At 45.5% G+C, this 22,687-nt stretch overlaps 2 protein-coding genes across 2 annotated transcripts in view; one reads left to right on the top strand and one right to left on the bottom strand.

Annotated features, from left to right (window-relative positions):
- Positions 1-20,139, top strand: part of EFTUD2 (elongation factor Tu GTP binding domain containing 2) — a 44,555-nt gene extending 24,416 nt beyond the window's left edge. Inside the window, exons 10-28 of the mRNA XM_036268227.1 lie at positions 3,113-3,279; positions 5,114-5,238; positions 8,133-8,196; positions 8,521-8,611; positions 10,208-10,343; positions 11,526-11,653; positions 12,399-12,592; positions 13,520-13,631; positions 14,044-14,184; positions 15,039-15,140; positions 16,123-16,205; positions 16,922-17,008; positions 17,246-17,372; positions 17,576-17,663; positions 18,150-18,268; positions 18,356-18,450; positions 18,902-19,055; positions 19,223-19,330; positions 19,678-20,139. Coding sequence (XP_036124120.1) covers positions 3,113-3,279; positions 5,114-5,238; positions 8,133-8,196; positions 8,521-8,611; positions 10,208-10,343; positions 11,526-11,653; positions 12,399-12,592; positions 13,520-13,631; positions 14,044-14,184; positions 15,039-15,140; positions 16,123-16,205; positions 16,922-17,008; positions 17,246-17,372; positions 17,576-17,663; positions 18,150-18,268; positions 18,356-18,450; positions 18,902-19,055; positions 19,223-19,330; positions 19,678-19,773 — 2,217 coding nt within the window. The 3' untranslated portion in view covers positions 19,774-20,139. The remainder of the gene's footprint in view (positions 1-3,112; positions 3,280-5,113; positions 5,239-8,132; positions 8,197-8,520; positions 8,612-10,207; positions 10,344-11,525; positions 11,654-12,398; positions 12,593-13,519; positions 13,632-14,043; positions 14,185-15,038; positions 15,141-16,122; positions 16,206-16,921; positions 17,009-17,245; positions 17,373-17,575; positions 17,664-18,149; positions 18,269-18,355; positions 18,451-18,901; positions 19,056-19,222; positions 19,331-19,677) is intronic.
- Positions 20,140-20,686: 547 nt separating this feature from the next.
- HIGD1B (HIG1 hypoxia inducible domain family member 1B) lies at positions 20,687-22,306 on the bottom strand. Its single transcript, XM_036268229.1, has 3 exons — positions 22,129-22,306; positions 21,376-21,510; positions 20,687-20,751 (listed from the first exon to the last, which is right to left on the bottom strand). The coding sequence occupies exons 1-3, from the start codon at positions 22,226-22,228 to the stop codon at positions 20,687-20,689; spliced, it is 300 nt and encodes a 99-aa protein (XP_036124122.1). The 5' UTR covers positions 22,229-22,306.
- Positions 22,307-22,687: the final 381 nt, after the last annotated feature.

The following is a 22,687-nucleotide window of genomic DNA, read 5'->3' as shown; positions in this document are numbered from 1 at the left end:
GAATATAAGGAAGCAAAGAACACCCCCAATTAAAACAGCATAAAAAATGAGAATAATGTAAAGACCCTCTGGGACAACTTAAAGCGTACCAACATTCGCATCATTGGGGTGCCAGAAGGAAAAGAGAGAGAACAAGAAATTGAAAACCTATTTGAAACAATAATGACAGAAGACTTCCCTAACCTGGTGAAGGAAACAGACATACAAGTCCAGGAAGCACAGAGAGTCCCAAACAAAATGAACCCCAAGAGGCTCACACCAAGACACATCATGAAGACAAAGAGAATCTTAAAAGCAGCAAGAGAAAAGCAGTTAGTTACCTACAAGGGAACTCCCATAAGGCTGTCAGCTGATTTCTCAAAAGAAACTTTGCAGGCCAGGAGGAAGTGGTGAGAAATATTCAGCTTGATGAAAAGCAAGAACCAACAACCAAGATTACTCTATCCTGCAAAATTATTTAAAATCGATGGACATATAAAGAGTTTCCCAGACAAGAAAAAGCTAAAGGAGTTCATCATCACTAAACCATTATTATATGAAATGTTGAAGGTTCTTCTTGAAGAAAAAGATAAAAAATATGAACAAACAAAATGGCAATAAATACATATATATCGACAGACAATTCAATCTACAAACAAAATGAATAGGCAGAACTGAAACATTCTCATAGATACAGAGAACATTTTGTTGGTTGCCAGATGGGACGGAGGTTGGGGGAATGGGTGAAAAAGGTGAAGGGATTAAGAAGTACAAATTGGTTGTTAGACTAACAAACCTCAAAGGAAAGGGGGGTGGGGAGGGGTGGGAAGAAATAAACCAAAGAATTTACATGCATATATGCATAACAAGTGGACACAGACAACATTATGGGAAAAGACAAGAGGTGGAGCAGGAGTGGGGAGGAGGGGGTCAATAGGGGAAAAAGAAATATTTGTAATACATTCAACAATAAAGATACTTTTTTTTTTTTCATTTAAAAAAAAGATTAGGTAATTTGGCTAACTTCATTCATGTTGTCATTAGTGAGATAGCCAGCAGAGGGAGCCAGAATTGCCTTTTTTAAATTGACTGTTTTGGAATCATTTCAGACTTACTGAAAAGTTGCAAAGTACAAAGAATTCACCCTCATTTGCTTTGTAATTTTTTCTGTACATGTATACATGTAATCACACAAGTGTGGGTATTCTTCTCTTGACCTATTTGAAAGTAAAATATTTCAAAATGTATTTCCTAAGAACAAAGACATTCTGGCTGGTTTTGTTCAGTGGTTAGTGTCGGCCCGCAGACCGATGAGTTGCAGGTTCGATTCCGGTCAAGGGCGTGTACTTTGGTTGCAGTTCCTCCCTGGCCACCAGTCGATGTGTCCCTCTCACATTGTTTCTCTCTATCTCCCCCTCCCTCCCTCCCATTCTTTCTGAACAAAGATGGAAAAATGACCTTGTATGAAAATTAAAAAAACAAAGACATTCACTTACATAACTGTAGTACAGTACCAAAACCAGAGACTTTAACATTGATACAGTGTTGTTGTACAGATCTTTTTCTAAAGAACTGAATCTCATTAATTGTCCTAATGATGTCCTTTGTATAATTTTTTCCCTCTAGGATGTTGTATACCATTTAGTCTTCATGTCTCTTTAGTTTTTTTTAATTGGTTGGGGCTGTTCTTTTACTTTTCTTAGTTTTTTTATGACATTGGCATGAAGAGTATATACCATTTATTTTGTATAATGTCTATTTGAGTGTGTCTTAGTTTTCCTTATGATTATGTTCAGGTTATTTTTGGCAGGAATACTACATAAGTATAGTTGTGTTCTTGTTAGTCCATCCCATCAGGAGACCCATGATGTCACCTTAGCCCATTGGTGATGTTAACTTTGATCAATTGGTTAAGGCAGGTCTGTCAGGTTTCTTAAGTGTAAAGTCACAATTTTCTCCTTTGTAATACAGAATTTATAGGGGGAATACCTTGAGTTTATTACACATTCTGTTCCTTGTCAAATTTGACCTGTAAATTTTGTCTTCTATTGATCATTCCTAGTTGTTTTTATAATAGTTCAAGTGGTGATTGTCTAACCCTCATTATTCCTTCTGTATTTATTGGTAGGAATTCTGTTGTAAAGAAGAGCTTTTTCTTCTCCCCCACTTGCTTATTATTTATTCTTATGGATACATGGATTTTTATTATACTCTTTGAGTTATATAATCCACTACTATCCTTAGATATTTTGATACTCTAGTTATCCCAAATTTGGCTAGTGAAAGCTCCCTTGGGCTGACTCCCTGATCCTTTTTTTTAGTACTTTCTTACTTTTAGGCACAAAAAGATGTTCTAGACTCATCCTGTGCTTTCCCTGCTCCAATCCTGGAATCAGTCATTTCTCCAAGGAACTCTGGCTCCTTAGGGTAGGGACTGGTATTTAGAAACAGGTCAGGATATGTTCATTGCTATTGGGGTACATTGCTTCTTGGTCCTTTCACTGAACACAGATAATACACATCCATGCATATCAATTATTTTTACTCATATATGTTAAAAAATCAGTAACACAACAAAAAAGGAAGAAAAATAATTTATCCTAATTCTTGCAGTTCCATTTTAGCACCACAGGTTCTTCCTAATCTTCGCCTGTTCCTTCTCTAGCACTGAGAAACCTGGCCCCTAATATCGTCAATGTGTTTATTCGTTTCTCAACCCTGCAGGTGCTCTCTTAAAGGTCCTAAATCTGCGTTTGGGCAAGATACCATCTCTTTCCACCCAACAGTCTGTTTCCCCAGGTCCTCTTTTCCTCATACTTCATTTTTTAAAATAAGGCCCTCTTGCCCAGCCAGTGTGGCTCAGTGGTTGAGCATCCATCCATGCACCAAGAGGTCACCAGTTCAGTTCTCTGTCAGGGCACATGCCCAGGCCGTGGGACAAATCCCCAGTGGGGAATGTGCAAGAGGTGGCCAGTCGATGTTCTCTCTCATCGATGTTTCTATTTCTTTCTCCCTCTTCCTTCCTCTCTCTCTGAAATTAATAAAGAAAAAAATTTTAAGTAAAATAGTACCTTCTTTGACTTTGCTCTGGACTTTTCTGCCCTCTTTACTTTCACCGCCTTGTGTCTCTCAGGTGATGCTGAACACAGAGCGGCTGATCAAGCACGCAGTGCAAGAGAGGCTGGCAGTCACTGTGTGCATCAACAAGATCGACCGGCTGATCCTGGAACTGAAGCTGCCTCCAACTGATGCTTATTACAAGCTGCGCCACATTGTTGATGAGGTCAATGGATTAATAAGGTATAGGGACCCTGGCTTTTATAAATCTGAACCTTGAACTCTGGGGACAACTCTAATTTCCTTTTTTTTTTATTGCAATTTCTATTAATTTATTTTTGTTACAGATGTTTCTCCTTTTTCCCCCCATTGACACCCTTCTCCCAAGTTCCACCCCCCCCCCTTCCCTCACAACTCTGATTTCTTATTATGCATTGATGAGCTTGTTGGGCAGGGCTAGAGATGCATTACATGGTTCTACAGAGACTACTCCACAGTCTGGCTTCTTCCACTTTCTGCCTTAACCAGTTGTGCACACATCTTCAATTTAGTATTGTGGTCAATGCCTTGAACTCTAGAAACAGTCTTGTCCTCACCTCATACCAACCATGAAAAGTTGGGCAAATTACTTAAGTTTGTAGAACCCTAGTTTCTGCTGCTTTAAAAGAGGGATAATAATATTTGCCTAATAAGATGTTACAAGAAATTACATAGATATCTGATGTAACACACTTAGTACAGTGCTTAGCAGTAACTGATCAGTAAATGACACTAGGTGCTGTCATCTTATTAACACTAGTAAATGAGGGAACTGTTGGCTGTCGATCCTGGATATAGCTGCTTTATGAGATAGGTTTACAAGGACTTACATTCATAAATATGAGTGGTGATTGGGAGGCTAGAATACACAGTCAAGGTGGCTTTGAAGAATAGATTAAGTATGTCTTAAAGACAATTTTAACTGTGGGCTGAAGAATGTACTGGATGACTTCTTGTGGCCCCTTAAAGGGTTCAGGAAGAATTGAAGCTTGGGGACAGTACCTACATGGCCAGAGACAGATTTTCATTTGGGAGCTTCTCTGGTTACAGCACTGGCTATCAATAGGGATATCTTCTCTCTGTATCTGGAAGGTCTGAGAATGACTAGAGCCCAATATAATATCAACAATCCAAAATATGAAACGATAAACTTCTTCAAAAAGGGAGATGAGATGGAATAGGGCTAACTCCCCACCTACCAAAATAGAAAGTCACAAAGTCCTGTCTCAGCCTCTAAACAAGAAGTAGCAATATAAACATATTACTTAGAAATATGGAGGTAAATGCTCCAAAAGCAGCTTTAAACGAATTGAAGGCAGTTGCCTCTGGGGAGCATAACTTGGGAGTGGGGTAGAGCGAGGTAGGGACTGCTCTTTATAAGCCAGTACTTTTATTTCTAAATTAAGAAGTTTCATAAAGCATTGTGTAGTAAGGCTAGGGTTGTGGATTTGATCCCTGTGCACAGCTGGTTTTGTTGTTAGTGAACTTATGATGCTGTTGCTTCTGCATGGCTTTTTAGACACAAAATTTTAACACAAATTTGTAAAACAAACCAAACAACAGAAGAAGGACGAAAGAGTAGGGTGGTAGGAGTGGGGAGCAAAGTTACTTTTTCTTTTATTCATTCATTCATTCATTCAGTCAGTCAGTCAGTCATTTATACTGGTGTTTATGTCTATTTGTGTTTTAAGCTTTAGATTTCTCCAGAGTGTATTTCTCTGTGGTCACATTAGATTCATTTCCTGTGTTCTAAGACCTTTGTCTCTGTCCTCCAAGTTTTCCCTTGTCTGTCTAGGCAGTTAACTTCTCCAAGATCGTGCAGAGTGTTCCCAGCTCTGGGAAGTCAGCTTGTTACTGGGAGTTAGGGAACAACTCCATTATGTCACTTTCTTGGACCAGGCTCTTTGGCAAAGCTGACTATATTATGTAAGCCCATTGGAGGGCAAGGGCTGGAGAAAGGCTGTGATATTGGGTCCCTGCCCTTTACTTTTGGTGGTGTGTCAGCCTAGCTGAGCATTCATGACTATCTGTGTTTCAGCATGTATTCTACTGATGAGAACCTGATCCTGTCCCCACTCCTGGGCAACGTCTGCTTCTCCAGCTCCCAGTACAGCATCTGCTTCACACTGGGCTCCTTTGCCAAGATCTATGCTGACACGTTTGGTAAGCTCTAGCTGGCAGTCTGTCTCGCCAGCTTCCCCTGTGAGCCTTTCCTGCTGAATGGTTTAGAAATTGCCAGAGTCCCTGTTGAGGGGAGCATCTTATCAACTATTATCTTCACATTTGGGATTCTTTTTGGCCCCTAGACCCTTTCTTCTGGCTAAGTAGTTTCTAAACAATAGAACAATAAAGCTGACTTGGAAGGAAAGGATGAAGAAGGAGCTCCTTTAGGAATAAGATGCTCCTAGAGTGTCAGATTTTGTGTAAAAATAATTATCCAGCCCTGGCTGGTTTGGCTCAGCAGTTAGAGCGTTGGCCTGTGGTCCAGAGAGACCCGGGTTCGGTTCCCGCTAAGGGCACGTACCTCGGTTGCAATTTGTCCCTGGCCCTGGTTGGGTCGTGTGGGTGGCAACCACTCGATGTGTCCCTTTCACGTCGATGTTTCTCTTTCTCTCTCTCTCTTTCTCTCTCTCTCTCTCCATCCCACTCTATCTGAACAAAAAACAAAAAAAAAAATGTCCTTGGGTAAGGATAAAAAAAAAAAAAGTAATTATCCATGCTCACAAAGCCCCTTCAGATCGCTTCCTCAAAGATGGACTCTCCCTCATTAGTAGTGTTCTAGCTGTCTTTCCAGCCATGTCTAGGCAGGTAGAACTCATACTGGACATGCAGTCAGCGCACACAAGCCTGCACTGGGATCCCAGAACCCTGAGACCAGCTTCTCATCCCAAGAGGCTCCTGCGTTCCTTTCCACCTCTGTGCCTCCCAAGTTCCTTCAGATTCCAATAGGAATCATGTCCTGGGTATCATGTGTCAAATACTGTACTTCATTAGAGGGGTCATTATCACTCTTTTTATTTTATTTTTATTTTTATTTTTATTTTTTTTTATCCTCACCCGAGGATATTTTTCCATTTTTTTTGTACAGATAGAGTGGGAGGGAGAGAGAGGAAGGGAGAGAGAGAGAAACATCGACGTGAAGGGACACATCGAGTGGCTGCCACCCGCACGACCAACCAGGGCCGGGGACAAACTGCAACCGAGGTACGTGCCCTTAGCGGGAACCGAACCCGGGTCTCTCTGTACCGCAGGCCGACGCTCTAACCGCTGAGCCAAACCGGCCAGGGCTATTTTATTTTTTTAATAATGTTTTTATGGATTTTTTTTAGAAAAGAAGGGAGAGCCCTGGCTGTTTTTTGCTCAGCGGTTAGAGCGTTGGCCTGTGGTCCAGAGAGATCTGGGTTCGGTTCCCGCTAAGGGCACGTACCGCGGTTGCAGTTCGTCCCTGGCCCTGGTTGGGTTGTGTGGGTGGCAGCCACTCGATGTGTCCCTTTCACATCGATGTTTCTCTCTCTCTCCCTCTCTCTCCCTCCCACTCTGTCTGAACCCAAAATGGAAAAATGTGCTCGGGTGGGGATTAAAAAAAAAAAAAGAAGGGAGAGAGGGATAGAAACATGGATGTGAGACAGAAACATTGATCAGCTGCCTCCTGCACACCCCCTGCTGGGGATTGAGCCCACAACCCGAGTGTGTGCCATGACCAAGAATTGAATCAGGACCTCTCAGTTCATGGGACAATGCTCAATCCACTGAGCCACACCAGCTTGGCACCTTTTTCTATTTTATTATCATCTTTTTTAATCCTCACCCACAGGTGTATTTTTATTGATTTTTAGGGAGATAGGGGAACACTGATCAGTTGCTTCTTGTATGCACGCCAACTGGGGATTGAACCCACAATCTGGCTATATGCCCCTCCCAGGAGTCAAACCCATGCCCTTCCAGTGTACAGGATGATGCTCCTACCAACTGAACCACACTGGCCAGGGCTGTCACCCTGTTTTTAGAGCTGAGGAGACAGGCTCTGTGAACGATCTCCTCAGGTGCTGGAGCTTCAGGGTTTCTGTTCCTGCCAGTCAGCTGTCCTTCCTTACACTCAGTGTGGATATGTTTGCTCTTGTGGAAAAAAAAATGGGCAAATAAAACTTAGTCGTTCTTCTTTTTGAAAATGTGTGTAGCCCTGGCCAGTTTGGCTTAGTGGTTAGTGTCGGCCCTTGGACCAGAGCGTCCTGAATTCGGTTCCCGCTAAGGGCACGTACCTCAGTTGCAGTTTGTCCCCAGCCCCGATTGGGGTTGTGTGGGTGGCAGCCACTCAGTGTGTCTCTCTCACATTGATGTTTCCCTCTCTCTTTTTCCTCCCTCTTTCCCTGAAGAAAAATGTCCTCGGGTGAGGATTTAAAAAAAAAAAGGGCCCTGGCCAGTTTGGCTCAGCGGTTGGAGCGTCAGCCCATGGACCAGAGAGTCCTGGGTTTGCTTCCCGCTAGGGGCCGTACCAAAAAAAGAGAGAGAGAGAGAAAGAAGGAAGGAAAGAAACTGTGTGTGTGTGTGTGTGTGTGTGTGTTTACCACATTCTCATTGCAGAAAAGTGGAAAATACAGTAAAATCTAGTCAAGAAAGCGAAAATTCATCATTTCATAACCATTACAAACATTTTGTTATGGTTCCTTCTTTCTCTGTTTAGTGGTTTACAAAAATGAGATCATATTTTATATATACTCACACAGGATAAGTATTCACACAGCATTAGATCATAATTTTTATCTGTTTTATTAAAATTTATTTATAAAAATTATTTTATATAAATTCGATTGGTCCACCGTATAGATGGACCAATAACTTAACCATTTTCTCATCATCAGACATATTTTATTGTTGTCTCCAGATGAGTCTTTTTTAAAAAATGGATAGATGGAAAATATGTGAATTCATCTAAACAGGATTCCAATTTATATGCTTCTGAATGTTTTTTGTATCAGCACATAAAGCAAAATCCAAGACCTTTTCTATAATTACGGTAGTTTGCTAAATAGATTATAATTATATGGCTTCTCTTATAGGCGACATTAACTACCAGGAATTTGCTAAAAGACTCTGGGGTGACATCTACTTCAACCCCAAAACGTAAGTAGGGTGTGGGAAGTGACACTAGAGGGGTGATCCATTTTCCCAGTACGTGAGGACAAAGAGTTCTGAAGATTAAAACCTACATTTTACTTAGACATGAGCTACCATGTTTTCTCCTCTAAGTAACCTGATTACATGAGTTCTAACAGGGTGAGACTTATAACCGTCTGCGCTCTCAGGAGTCTGGAAATGTTACGCTGTCTCACACACATCTCCCCCTTGGCCATGCTTAGATTCAGAACTTAGGAAATACGCCCTGGAGGTCAGTGACACTGCGTTCTTCCTCCTGTATCACCCATAAGCTTTTTTTTTTCTCTTTAGGCGAAAGTTCACCAAAAAGGCCCCAACCAGCAGCTCCCAGAGGAGCTTCGTGGAGTTTATTCTGGAGCCCCTTTATAAGATCCTCGCTCAGGTAAATGTGTTGGGCCACCTGGTGTAGGTCTGCACTTCTAAGCAGAAGGTGGACTTGAACTTCCCCCTGCCCCTAGACCTGCTTAGTTTTGTATTATTGTGAAGATGTTGGTCACCGATCTTCTGGTTCTAGAACACTGCAGTCCTCTAAGTGCTGTTGAATCTACAGTAAAGGGGGAATGTGTGAAAGAAAGAAAAGGCACAACCTAAATAAATTTTGTGCAAAGGTTTTTACTTCAAAAGCACATGACACTTGAGAACTAGTAAATTCAGTTATAGGGATTTAACTTACAGATATGATTGTGGAAGTTCTTCAGTTTTTATGTATATTTGTTTGTTATGGCATTATTTATAACAGTAGGCAAAATTTTAAAAACCTGGAAATCAGTTAAATGTTCATCAGTGAGAATCTGATTAAATGAATTTATGCCATAAAATGAAATATTTCGCAGCCATTAAAAGACTGAAAGCATGAGCTTGGTTTTTGTTTTTTTGGTTTTTTTTTCCTTTATTGATTTTTCGAGAGAGAAGCAGTGAGAGGGAGAGAGAGATAGAAACATCGATGAGAGAGAACCTCTATTGTCCGCCTCCCGCATGCCCCCCACTGGGGACTTGGCCCACAACCCAGGCATGTGTCCTGACCGGTATTTGAACCAGTGACCTCTTGGTGCATGGGTCGACGCTCAACCACTGAGCCACACCGGCCAGACATGAGCTTGGTTTTAATGACTATTCTGGGCACAAGTGTATGTGGTGTTTGTCAGATTGAACAGGATGCTTCAGACAGTAGTAAGGATATAGTTAAACATATGGGATGCCCCAAAGAAAAGTGTGTAATGTTGTATTCATATGAATTTGTGCTCCCTAAAAGACAGAACTAAAAGTAATAATGTTGTGCAAGAATTTTCATAGAGCCTGGCCGGTGTGGCTCGGTGGATTGAGCATCACCCCATGGATTGAGAGGCCCTGGTTCCATTTCCAGTCAGGGCACATGCCCGGGTTGTGGGCTTGATCCCCAGTAGGTGGCATGCAGGAGACAGCCAATCGATGTTTCTGTTTCTTCCTCCTTTCCTCTCTCTCTCTAAAAAAAAAAAAATCAAACCTTTTTTTTTTTTTAATGCTTAGTATCTTGTGTCAGGCTGGAATGGATTAATAAAAGAAATTTATAGAATCTGTCTTGGTAGAGACCTTGAGTCTGCTGAGGATGATTTAGCTTGGCCCTGCCCTGACAGCGGATGGACTGCTAGGTGACCTTTTTTGGTTCATTCCAGTGCAGTGATCCTCTAAATCTGAGCAGTCTCTAAATAGGGAAGGGTAAGGGATTGCCTGAGTGGGATGAGATGCTGCTTTTCAGACACCAGGGGGCAGCACAGATAGCAGTCCATCTGAGAGTGCCAGGTTTAACCTGGTATTTAACCAAGCCTGCTTTGCCCAGGGTTGGTTTGAAGGGTAGGTATCAAACATTTCCTTGAAACTAAATTGTTCTTACCAAAAGCTCTTTCCAGAGACAAGAACCTAAGTTGTTCATTGGCCTTCCCTTTTCCTCCATTGCACAATGGGGCTATCACTACAGTTGATGTGTCTGGTACTTTCTCAGGTTGTAGGTGATGTGGACACCAGCCTCCCAAGGACCCTGGATGAGCTTGGCATCCACCTGACCAAGGAGGAGCTGAAATTGAACATCCGTCCCCTCCTCAGGCTGGTCTGCAAAAAGTTCTTTGGCGAATTCACAGGTTAATAAAGAGTTCATGGTCCCCTTAACATCACCATCATTACATCCTGCCATGTGTCATGAGGAAATTTTCCCTAACCCACAGCTGTGGTCAGAGATGTGCGCTCTTTTAAATAATCAACTGCAGATCAGGATGCAGAGCACCTGGGTTTTTTCCTAGCTGCTTTCCTTAATGGTTGGTATCAAGAATTCCATCTTGGGAAACAAAAGCAATTAAATTTCCCTACCAGGAGGAGCATGCAAGTAAAGGAATGGGGAAGCAGATTCCGAGGTTCTGGTATTTTTGCCAGGGGACAGTCAGGAAGATGGACTCTTGGGTGATGTGAAATAGTGGGAAAAGCACCAGACTAGGACTTGGGAGACAGGTTGTAGACTCAAATTTGTCTTTCCCCTGAGCTCTTTTCTCCCGTATTTTAGTTACACAGAAGGTAGGTGATCTAGCCAAATGGGTCCTGGACTGGTTGAGAAAAAACCTGAGTCTTGATCCTGTGCTAGGCCTGGCCCTTATGGGCTGACCCTGGGCCAGTCATAGAGTTCTTCTATGACTCTAATTTCTCATCTGTAAAATAAAGGAGAGGAAAAGGTAATGGCTAAGGGCCCGCTTAGCAGTTTCTTGATTCTGCGTCTGGTGGGATATAGGTGTCTGAGTCTGCAAAGTACACAATTTTAGTAGTTCATCCTGGGCTGGCCATCATTCTGATGGGAGACACCACTTAAAGCGGACATGCCTACCCCCAAGTGCTAATGGAGATTCTTTCTTGCATGGCTTATTGACTGTTAGAAAAACAGGATAATTTATTGAACAGAAACCTGTGTGATGTTTGCCAAAAGGGAGAGTCAATTCGAGGATTGTTCTAAGTAGATCTAAAAAGAAGAGATGGGGTACTTTATTCAGTTTCATGTAAGTGTTTACATTCTAGCAGGTCATGAGTTGATAGAGATACTTGAGAATTTTTGTCAGCTGAGTTCCAAGGAACCACTAAGGCCTGCTTCTTATTCTTCCTGGCCTCAGTGTGACTCCAGCCTTTTGGTATCACTTCCCCCTAGAATCATAGTGTCATAGCTTTTAGAGCAGGAAGTCAGTCCTCTCACGTAGCTTTCTGACCAACACGAGTAGATGAGTAAGGCACCGCTCACATCCCCCTGTGAAGGTGTAGAATAATGGCTTTCTCTTCCTCCACAGGCTTTGTGGACATGTGTGTGCAGCATATCCCTTCTCCAAAGGTGGGCGCCAAGCCCAAGATTGAGCACACCTACACTGGCGGTGTGGACTCCGACCTCGGCGAGGCCATGAGCGACTGTGACCCTGATGTAAGGGAATGTGGCTCCCCAGTTCTGTTATTTCTTCCCTCCTTTGCAGGGATTCTGTTTTCTGGTCACAGGAGTAATGCCTTCTTTCCCCTTCCTTGCATGCCCCTTCCCATGGGCACAGTCCAACAGATCTGAATTCAGAGCCTGATGTTACTGCTACTAGTGATATAATCTTGGGAACAGAAATCAGTCTTTCTGAGCCTCAGGGTCTTGGTCTGTGAAATGAGGATAATATATGTATGTGTGCCTTATGAGAATTAAATAAGATTAAGAAAGTGTTACGGTGTCTGCCAAGTAGAAAAGATTCAAGAATTGTTGCTAATCTTGTCAGTCCTGGCTTTTCAAAAACTTTTTCTCAGCCTTTCCTTCAGCAATCTAGTTTCTCAGCATAAACATACAGCCAATTGAGAATGGTGAATTATATCTTCAGAGGAAATTTGGGGCAAATTAATCTTATAATCTTGCAAATAACAGTGCCATTCTGCCATCCTAAACCTACTTTTCTTCCCTATTGCCCTCATCTCCCCAGAAAAAAAGGAAAATAGGTTTTTTGCTATGCCTTTGACATCTGTTAATAAGCAGGGGGTAGAGCGTGGGTTGGAATTTTCCCAGGAGATCGCCACATCTTCTAGGTCTGGGCTGCCTTCTCATAGAGCTCATGCTATTGCTGTGAGGGGAAGTGGACACAGTGGTGCTTACCCATAGAGTATATGTGGTTGAGGCTGCACTCTGTCCCCTCCTCCAGGGTCCCCTGATGTGCCACACTACCAAGATGTACAGCACAGATGATGGAGTTCAGTTTCATGCCTTTGGCCGGGTGCTCAGTGGCACCATCCATGCTGGGCAGCCTGTGAAGGTGCTGGGGGAGAACTACACCCTGGAGGATGAGGAAGACTCCCAGATATGCACTGTGGGCCGCCTTTGGATCTCTGTGGCCAGGTACTGCTAAGCAGAGCCTCTAGGCTTCTGCCTTGTCCTCTATACTGGAACTGCCCCAAGCAGCTGGAAGGGTTGGTCCTCCCTGGAAACACAGTTGCTGCCTGGCTCCCTCCAATAGAGTCTAAGATGACCCTCCCTCAGCAGATCTATTGATTCCTAGTTCTTACTACCCAGCATTGCTAGGGCCAAAAGGCGGCTACTGTTGCAATAATTCCAAGAGCCTTGCTTTGCGTTTGGATGACTTATATGAACTTTTGTAGCAGCATTTCTGTTTTTACTCATCTTAATCCCCTCTTCCTCTTCTATGTTCCTTAAGTCATAGCCATTATGTTTCTTCCAAAAAGAAATTGTTTCCTAACCTCCACTGACTATTCTTTGACCAAGAGAAATGACTTTGCTGGATCTAGCATTCCCATTTACAGAATCAAATTTAACTTGGGCCTCTGGACTGCTTGTCAGCTCCTAAGTGTAGCATCCCAGCTAGGAGGCAGAACTGGGCAGTCCTGTTTCTAACGTGGCTGCTGCGCCTCATGAAGGCCCCTTTTCCCTCTAAATCCACGCCATTCACTGGAAGGCAGAAGAAAATTGAACTGAGACAGCTGCAGTATATTCTGTGGTGCTGTTGGCTTCTCCTTACATCCTGTGTCTTTGTCACCAACATCCAACTGGAATTAGGTTTTCCTATCTTGTTCTCTTTAATCCCTTGCATTTTTTATCATAGCACTTATCGGTTTTTAACTACATATATATGTGGCTATATGTTTGATATGATTGATTGTTTATTGCGTCTCTCCCCTGCTAGAATGTATCTGTTTGGCTGACTCCTGCTCCTGGCTCAGGGCCTGGCACACAGCAGCCACTGAGTACATGTTTATGGAATGAATACTCTGTCCCAGTGTCATTGCTGCATATTGATTGTTGCTCCAGGTACCACATTGAGGTGAACCGAGTTCCTGCTGGCAACTGGGTTCTGATTGAAGGTGTTGATCAACCAATTGTGAAGACAGCGACCATAACTGAACCCCGAGGCAATGAGGAGGTAGAGTTTCTAAAAAGGCAGCTGAACTGACTTAAGCTAGAGGGGTCACAGGAACCATGGCACACATGAGCAGTAAGCGGCAGAACTTGCAGGGGACTAATCCAGAGTCTGCCACTTCTTGGTTCCAGCCCTTAGCACAGGCTCAGCCTTCTAGATCTGACCCTGCTGGGGTCGCCCTGTACTCTGCCCAGGTACTAGGAATTAGGAGGCATGCCCTTTATTCTTTTTCTTCTCTCTGTTCTGCCAAAATACATGAGAATAAATGGTCCTTCAGGTTGCCTCCAAGCAACCCCGTGGCTTCAGATTGGAGAAGAGTCTGCTCCTAAGTAGGTCCTCAGCTTTTCTCTTACCTCCACACCTTCTGTGCCTACTAAGGCCAGGTAGCCTCACACCTCTGCATTTTTTATCTCAGGCTCAGATTTTCCGACCCTTGAAGTTCAATACCACATCTGTTATCAAGATTGCTGTAGAGCCAGTCAACCCCTCAGAACTGCCCAAGATGCTAGACGGTCTTCGCAAGGTCAACAAGAGCTATCCGTCCCTCACCACCAAGGTAGGCCTGAGGCCTGCAGCAGCTGCCAAGCCCGATTTGCCTCAGCTAAATGGTCTGTGCTGCCCACTGCTTCGTGTCCATCAGGTGTCTGTGATCTGCTGCTTCCAACAGCCTGTATCAGGACTTAATCCCTATCACTGTCATTTAAAGGCAGGATGAGACCCATGTTTGAGGGCAGGGGAGCAGGGGTGTGTGTATCGTTAACAAGTGTCTAGATAGGAAAGAGATGTTCCTTGGAGAGTACACTTTGAGTTAATTTTCTGGAAAATAGAGAGGGAAAAGTCAGTCACTCTGACCCTTCTATATTCTTCTTGTTTTTTCCACTGATTTTTAGAGAGAGTGGAGCGGGGGAGAGAGAGAGAGACAGACAGACGGACAGAGACAGAGAACATCTATGTGAGAGACACACATCGATTGGTTGCCTCTTGCAAGCTGAGGATCAAACCTGTGACCGTTGGGTGCATGAGCTGACACCAACCACCGATCCACATTGGCCAGGGCCTTTCTATACTCAAGCCTACCAGCATACCTTTCTGAATAGTTGGCCAGGGCTAAAAGGTCAGCTTATGTCCACAGATGTAGGGCAAGGTTTATCCTAAATGGCTATGATGGGAATAAAATTCCCATCACACCCAGTAGCACTCTGCTGAGTGAGACAGGTGTCTTGAGGACTGACTTATAGGTCACTGTTCCTCACTGACCCTTGAAGAAGCTGGCACCATCTGTGAGCGGTGACTGTCTATGATAGTGGATTCAGGCGCCTCCTCCTGGGTCCAAGCCTTGGTTCTGTTTCTGTCTGCTGTTACTGGCGCAGGAGGGTCCAGGCTATGACCACTAGGGCTGTTGTGTTTCAGGTGGAAGAGTCTGGTGAGCACGTGATTCTGGGGACTGGGGAGCTCTACCTGGACTGTGTGATGCATGATTTGCGGAAGATGTACTCAGAGATAGACATCAAGGTAAAGCAGCAGCCTTTTTCTTGAGTTGCCTGCCTGGCCAGGGGGCTGGCTTGCAGCTGCAGACTGATTTCACAAGCAACTAAACCCTAGATTCCCCTGGAAGGCCCAAGGGAAGAGAGGTGCCCTACTAGAGAAGATTCGTTTCGGAAAAACATGATTTGTTGCTCCCTAAATGGGAAGGTATTTGAGATCTGGTTTGCCCCTTTTGCAGGGTTGTTCTCAGTGTCATACATTTAAAGTCAAGGCTCCCAAGCCAAAGTTATTCTTGGTCATTTGTTTAAAAAAAAGAAAAGTTGGACAATTAACCCATCTGTGGTGATTAAGGCTCAGAGTGGATGGTTTCAAGGAGAGAATGGGGCCTGACTCTTATGGATACATTGCCAACTCAACATGGCCCCTCAAGTAGCCCCATTTCATGGCTTCAGTCTCCCAGTTGAGACACATATTTCTCCAAAGCCCTAGGGTGATAAGAATGAATGCCCACAAGTACCCCTTTTAGACTCTTCTACTGATATGCCCAGGACTGGTGCTACAGAAGATGCTGGTTTCCTGAGTACAGACCATGTGGGAGCTTCAGGGAAGAGTTACGCTTCCCACATCTCGGGTTGAGAACAAATGGGTGCTCCCCAGTCAGTCTCTAGTCTGTCAGAGCTCTGGCAGACCTGCAGGAGTTACTCAGTGAATGGGTTGGGATGGCTAAATGGATGTTGAACGACACCTTGAGGGACTATAATTTAGATCTGAATTTGATCCCATGTACTCTTGGCTCCAGGACATAAATGCTACACTACACTAAGTTTTCTCAGGCTTCTTAGTGATGGTAACTTTTAGTGACTCTAGCCTGCTGTTGCATTTGTCACTGACACTGAGTAAGACGGGGGTTCTCACAGGTAGTGTCAAGGAATCCTCGGAATTCCCTTTGGCAGAAGTTTGTCCTTCCAACAAAATGAGACCTTGCCTAATAATTTATCTTGTTTCCCAGGTGGCTGACCCTGTCGTTACCTTTTGTGAGACGGTGGTAGAAACATCCTCCCTCAAGTGCTTTGCTGAAACACCCAATAAGAAGTAAGCTGGGGGTCATAGTGCCCCTTGGACTGACACATTCCCCTCTGCACCAACTCCACCACAATCACAGACACTGTGGAAATAGAAACCCTGAAGTCTTAGGATGGGGGTGCTTAGGACACTTGAGTTTTAGCCCAGGCCTCTGATCCATTATGCCTTTGGACAGGATCCTATGAAATTCTTTGCAATAAGACTTTCTATGCCAGGATGGCTTGCAGTTGTCACTTCTCCTTTGTATATAGTATGACCATCTTACTTTATTATTTTTATTTTTTTAATTCTCACCCAAGGATATTTTTCTATTTTTTTTGTTCAAATAGAGTGGGAGGGAGAGAGAAACATCGATATGATAGAGAGACATTGACTGGTTGCCTCCTGCACGACCCCAACCAAGGCCAGGGACAAACTGCAACTGAGGTACATGCCCTTGACCAAAATCAAACCTGCGACTCATTGGTCCACGGGCCAACGCTCTAACCGCTGAGCCAAACCAGCCAGGGCTAGTAGGACCATCTTAAAATGTTGCCCCAAACCTTACTTTTAAAAAGAGTCGTAGATTCTACTGAAAGAGGATAGAAGATAAGCCCTTTGACTCTATTCTGCTTCTGTGGCTTTCACTGATGTCATTGCCCTAGCTGTTCTTTGTCACCCTTTTCTTAGTAATGGCCCTTCTGCTAGTCCTGCTCACCCTCATTACTCATTTCCTTTCTAACTAGGAACAAGATCACCATGATTGCTGAGCCTCTTGAAAAGGGCCTTGCTGAAGACATCGAGAATGAAGTGGTCCAGATCACGTGGAACAGGCGAGAGCACAGCTCCGATTCCAGGGCTAAAGGGAGATGGGCAGGGCACCTAGTTTACCTGCTGGTCTCTAATACCACACATCTTTCTGGGAAATAGTTTTTCTCTCCCACTTTGCTATTTTCCTGGGCACAGTGTGGGCGGGGTGAGGTGACTACCTACAGAAAGGCAGGATCCATGACCCCAGGAGCCAGCAATCACAGAGCTGGCTGAACCCTCTTTTGTCTCCTCTTTGCCAGGAAGAAGCTGGGGGAGTTCTTCCAAACCAAGTATGATTGGGATCTGCTGGCTGCCCGTTCCATCTGGGCTTTTGGCCCTGATGCCACCGGCCCCAACATCCTGGTGGATGATACCCTGCCCTCTGAGGTACCGGAGAACTGATGAGAGCCTGTGTGGAGGTCTCTTAGCTCAAGTGGAAGAAACTACAAAGTGCCCTTTTTCCCCCTGAAAGTATTTTGTGTCTTCTGGTGAAGGAAAATACCCTCTTACAGTGTACCTACCTTCTTCTCCCTCTAAACTCTTTGGCTATTGCCAGGGTCACTACTAAAGAACCCTTATGTTCTTTACAGGTGGACAAGGCTCTCCTCGGCTCAGTGAAGGACAGCATTGTTCAAGGTTTCCAGTGGGGAACCAGGGAGGGACCACTCTGTGATGAGTGTAAGTCCACCGGCTTCTCTGCCTCCCCTACCTTAGTCTTCTAGGGTCCTTGCACTATAGGAGGTGGGGTGGGCTCATTTTGGGGACCTGGCAGGAGAAGCAGCAGAGCCATCCCATGTATCAAGAGGAGGATGGGATTGGAGTGGTGTATAGACATGTATTGGACTTAATGGGAACAAATATGCAATTTTTAGAATTTACTCTATATCCAAAAATAATTAAATGTCTGTAAAAGAAGCCCATAAACTTGTAGGGAAGCTTTATGATGCCTGAAACAAACACTATGAATGTATGCTTCACTGCTGACCTCTTCACTGCAGGCCTTGCATGTCCTGTCAGAATGCCCAGCTGCAGGGCAAGTTTGTACCTTATCTTTTGTGGCCGCAGGACAGCTGCAGAGCTATAAGAGGCTCCTTGCTGTTCTGGCCATGGACCCTTAATTAGCACCAGAACCACTCTTTAATCAGCTGCCCATCTCCTTTCCAGTGATTCGAAATGTCAAGTTTAAGATCCTAGATGCAGTGGTTGCCCAGGAGCCCCTGCACCGGGGTGGGGGCCAGATCATCCCCACAGCGAGAAGAGTTGTCTATTCTGCCTTCCTTATGGTAAGTAAGTGGGGCTGTGCTGCTCCAGGACATTAAGTCCTCAGCCTTCCTCAAGCTGAGGAACCCTTTCTTATTGCTCTGTTGCAGGCTACTCCTCGCCTGATGGAGCCTTACTACTTTGTAGAGGTCCAGGCCCCTGCAGATTGTGTCTCCGCTGTTTATACCGTCTTGGCCAGGCGCAGGTGAGCAACCCCAGGCATGTTAGGGAGAGCACAGAGAGGAAGAGCAGAGCAGGAAATCACTGGGCCACAATGGAGAGATCAGCCTCCCCACCCTCTCCACTCCTGAAACCTAATGAGCTGACTTTTTGGAAGGTAGTAGGAACTGGAATGAGGAAATCCCCAGCCTTCCTGCAAATTAAAAATTGAGATTCCTTATTGGGCACCCCTCCTCAGAGAGCTCCTGGGGAAAGCACTGCAGTGAGTCAGTGGTGAGAATGTCTATAAAACTTTATTCATCAGTGTTCCTACCTCAGCCTATAGATTGCTGCCCCTTTGACCTCCACAGGGAATTACACTGTCTCCTGTTGTGCATTCACAGTTACTCTTTATTTGATGGTAATTCTGGTTTGGGGTGTATTTGGGGACAGATTGCTTCTCTGCTTTTGACTCAGTCTTTGTTGTTCTGTCTCAGGGGGCACGTGACTCAGGATGCACCCATTCCAGGCTCTCCTCTCTATACCATCAAAGCTTTCATCCCGGCTATTGACTCTTTTGGCTTTGAGACTGATCTGCGGACTCACACCCAGGGGCAAGCCTTTTCCTTGTCTGTCTTTCACCATTGGCAGGTGAGAAAATGGTGCAGGCTGGCTGACTTGGCCTCCCCCTGTACAAGGCCAGTTTCTTCTGACCTGTTCGCCTAACAAGTCCTGACTGAGAGTTTCTAACCTTCTCAAGAAGGGTCCTGCTTTCAGGCCCAGATGCCTGGACCCTCTGAAACCCCTTTGCCTTTCAGATTGTTCCTGGTGATCCTCTGGACAAGAGCATTGTCATCCGCCCCTTGGAGCCACAGCCAGCTCCTCACCTGGCCCGGGAATTTATGATCAAAACCCGTCGTAGGAAGGTGTGTGTCCCTGCAGACCTATTGGCCACCCCTCCACCCCCAGCAGAAGTGTTACTTCTCTTCATTTCTTACTTTTGAACCCTTCTCTCAAAGACTAAGCAATTTACAACGTAAAGAGATGCAATCTGTATAGGCCTCAGGCAGCCAGTCCTAGAGCCCAGTCTGTCTGGGAAAGGAAGGCCTGCTTCCCAGTGACAGTGCCCTAAAGACAGGGGTCCTGAAACAGCCTGGCTGACAGTCCACCGCCCACTAGCCTCCCACTCAACCACAGGTCTCTGATGGCCCCAAGCTCATTCAGACACCACACAGAACTCATTCTAGTATTTGCCCCTTCCCTCTCTCTGCAGGGCCTGAGTGAAGATGTGAGCATCAGCAAGTTCTTCGATGATCCCATGTTGCTGGAGCTTGCCAAGCAGGATGTTGTGCTCAATTACCCCATGTGAATGCCGGGACTCCTACCAGCTCCTGCTTGCTGCAGTGGGCTGCATCCTGGATGAACTTGGGACCTGGTGTGACTTGGACTCCATGTTGTCCAAGTGTCTGGGAGCTGCTGTGGCTGTCTTGAACAACCCAGGAGCCCAACCCAGAGCCCAGTGAGGGAGGCACATTTGGCCTCCTGGTTCTTTCTGTGGCCTCTGCCTGGCTCCATTCCCAGGGAACAACAGAGAGAAGCCTGGGCTCAGGGAAGGGGAAGGGGATGGAAGTGTTTAACCCCAGGGGCCCTGTCCTCGGAATTTACATGGAAATTTTTTTTTTTTACAAGTTTGACCTTAAACATGTTTTATAAGTGAACAGAACATTCTAACCTCTGCCTTTCTGTCCTTTCATCCCCACCCACTACCCCCTTTTCCTCCAGCACAGTCTAGTCCCGGCACTCGGGTTCTAAATCTATGTCGTCTCCCATGAGGCTTCACTGCCTCTGCTCCCAGCTGCAGCCTTCTTCCTGCCTGGGTCTCCAGGGAAGCAGCCTGTGGTGGGAGAAGCGCCTGCCTCTTAATTCAGTGTTCCCGTGAGCGTGGAGGCCTATTTACTGCCCCCATTCCCAGCGTCCTGTCCTCCCTACCATGCCTCTCTAAGTGCGACTTGAGCTGGCTTAGGAGTTGTTGGGTTTCTGGGATCAGACGCCTACAGTACCTCCTTTTCTGCTTCCTGAGAATCTCTGTTGCCCTGGAGTTCAAGGCCAAAACTCTTTGATTTTCAACCCTTTGCTCTAAATTCCCCCACCAGCCACTGCCAATCCCTTACTCTGCCCTCTCCCAGGTGAAGAAGTGACTGTTGGTTTTCCACAAAATTCCTTTATTAGGAACATACCAGGGATTGATGTGAGAGGATCTGACTGCCCTTGGCTTTAGGAACCTACTTCTCCCCTGCATCCTGTGCTGTTCTCTTGACGTAGTCTCTGTACATTGTATACACAGCACCTGTGTGAGGGAGAAGGAAAAACACACCTTGGTATCAAAAGCTTCCCATCCTCTGACTCTCCCAGGGGTCCCAACAACTCCAGAGCCCAGGGGTCTGACTCCAGCAGGTCCCTTGAGAGTCCAGCTTACAGCTCACCTTTCTGCCCTAGGGCTTAACAGCTGCTACAAGCACCCGACCACACAGCCTGGGAAATAACCCATTTGACAATTCACAAAGCATTTCAAGTGCATTTCTATCTAAAAAAAACCTTACGGTAACCTGTGAGGTAGGCAAGCCAGGGGTGGTTATTGCATTACACCTGGGGAAACCAAGGGTCAGAGAAATGGATTTGTCCACTGTCACACAGCTAGTAAGTAGCTGTCTGCCCTTTGATCCAGAGAGGAAGAGAAATTCAGCCAGTGTTACATAGTTTTTCTCATCTCTATAAGATAAACTGTCATGAAATAGATTGCACACTGCCCCCACAATCCTGGGACAGAAGATTAAACGGAACCCTGAGAATGTCTCGGTATGGGGGTCTCACCAAGGGACTTGATATGGAGCCTTGTGTAGGGAACAGACTGAAATCACGGTCCTTTAACTGTCAGGACCCACAGCTATCATTCTCCTGTGACGCCACTCACCTAGCATGATTGCACCCACAGCACAGGCCTGCGCTGCCACTCGGGTGTGAATCAGGTGTATGGACATCTTGGTGGAACCACGAGCCTTCAGCCGGTAAATCCTGTATGCTGCCACCACTAGGCAGCCTCCTAAGCCTGTAGTCAGAGAACATGACCCCTGGGCTTCATCTACAAAGCACATCACTCATGAGAGATACACCTCACTAGACAGACGGGGCATCTGGATGAACAGCTGCTTTGGTGCAGCTTCACAGAGGTAGGGGTTAGACTGCTGAGTTGTTTTCTCTGGATGGTGTTTTCAAAGTGGGCTGCCTCCCTCCTGTGACTCCCCTACCCCATATACAAATCGTCATGATTCCCCTAGCCCCATTAGCTCTGTTCTGGGCCCTTTTCCAACCACTGTTGGCTCCCATGTCCTGATACAGCTGTTTTCCTACTTTCCCAGGGCCCTGAAGGAAGCCCTGGGAGACCCCAAACTGCTCCTTCTCCTGACGTCGGTGTTGGTGCCCCCATGTTTCCCTATATCCCATGCATTCAGTTGGCTGCCACCTCCACCCGTCCAGACTCCCTCATTTCATTGTAAGAGGTGTCCTTTTATCCCTTGGCACCTCTGCTATTGGTTCACTCCTAGCTGTTGATTGTTCAGTGGTTAGGACCACTTGAGTTCTCTGTTTCATTCTTTGAAAAGACTAGGAGAGAGGTTTTCTAAGAGAAAGCCCCTCCTTGCCCCCCATTCCTTCCTTTGCCACTCACCTATAGGCACCAGTGGAGACTCCCTGGTCTTCCTCAGGAACTTCTCAGACACGCTGTCTTCACCTTTGGGTGGCACCCACCAGCCTTTGTTAGCAGACATGATTCTGCCCCCAGATGTTAGCAGCTGGGACTCCTAGAATTCAGCCCAGTCCTAGAAGGAGGCACCCCACAATCAGAACTCCAGTGCTCCTCAGTTTGGGGTGGAAAGGAGAAAGTTGCCGGCTGAGACCCTGTCTTACCATGCCCTATACAGCCACTACTTAAAAAGATGTCCCAGATGCCCTGTCTCAGATGGGTGGACCACTAGTGCCATTTCTCCATCTTAATATCTGCCTCTTCCCCAGCTCATTCAGACTTCACTGTTTTCTCTGCTCCCCCCACCCCCACCCCCATCTGCATCCCTATGCGTGTCATCCTTGGGCCAAGAAAAGCAGCTGGAAAAATCCACAGATGAGGGTGGGAGGAAAAGGCCTTAAGCCTTGGGACCCCCCCCCCCTCCAAAACTTGCCTTGAGTTTGTGACGGTTACTCCTGAGGGAGCTACAGAATGGGATCTGGCC

Source organism: Molossus molossus, unplaced genomic scaffold (assembly GCF_014108415.1).
Source record: "Molossus molossus isolate mMolMol1 unplaced genomic scaffold, mMolMol1.p scaffold_m16_p_19, whole genome shotgun sequence".
Taxonomy (NCBI): domain Eukaryota; kingdom Metazoa; phylum Chordata; class Mammalia; order Chiroptera; family Molossidae; genus Molossus; species Molossus molossus.
Note: the sequence above shows the minus strand (reverse complement) of the source record. Positions and strands in the feature narration are given on the sequence as shown.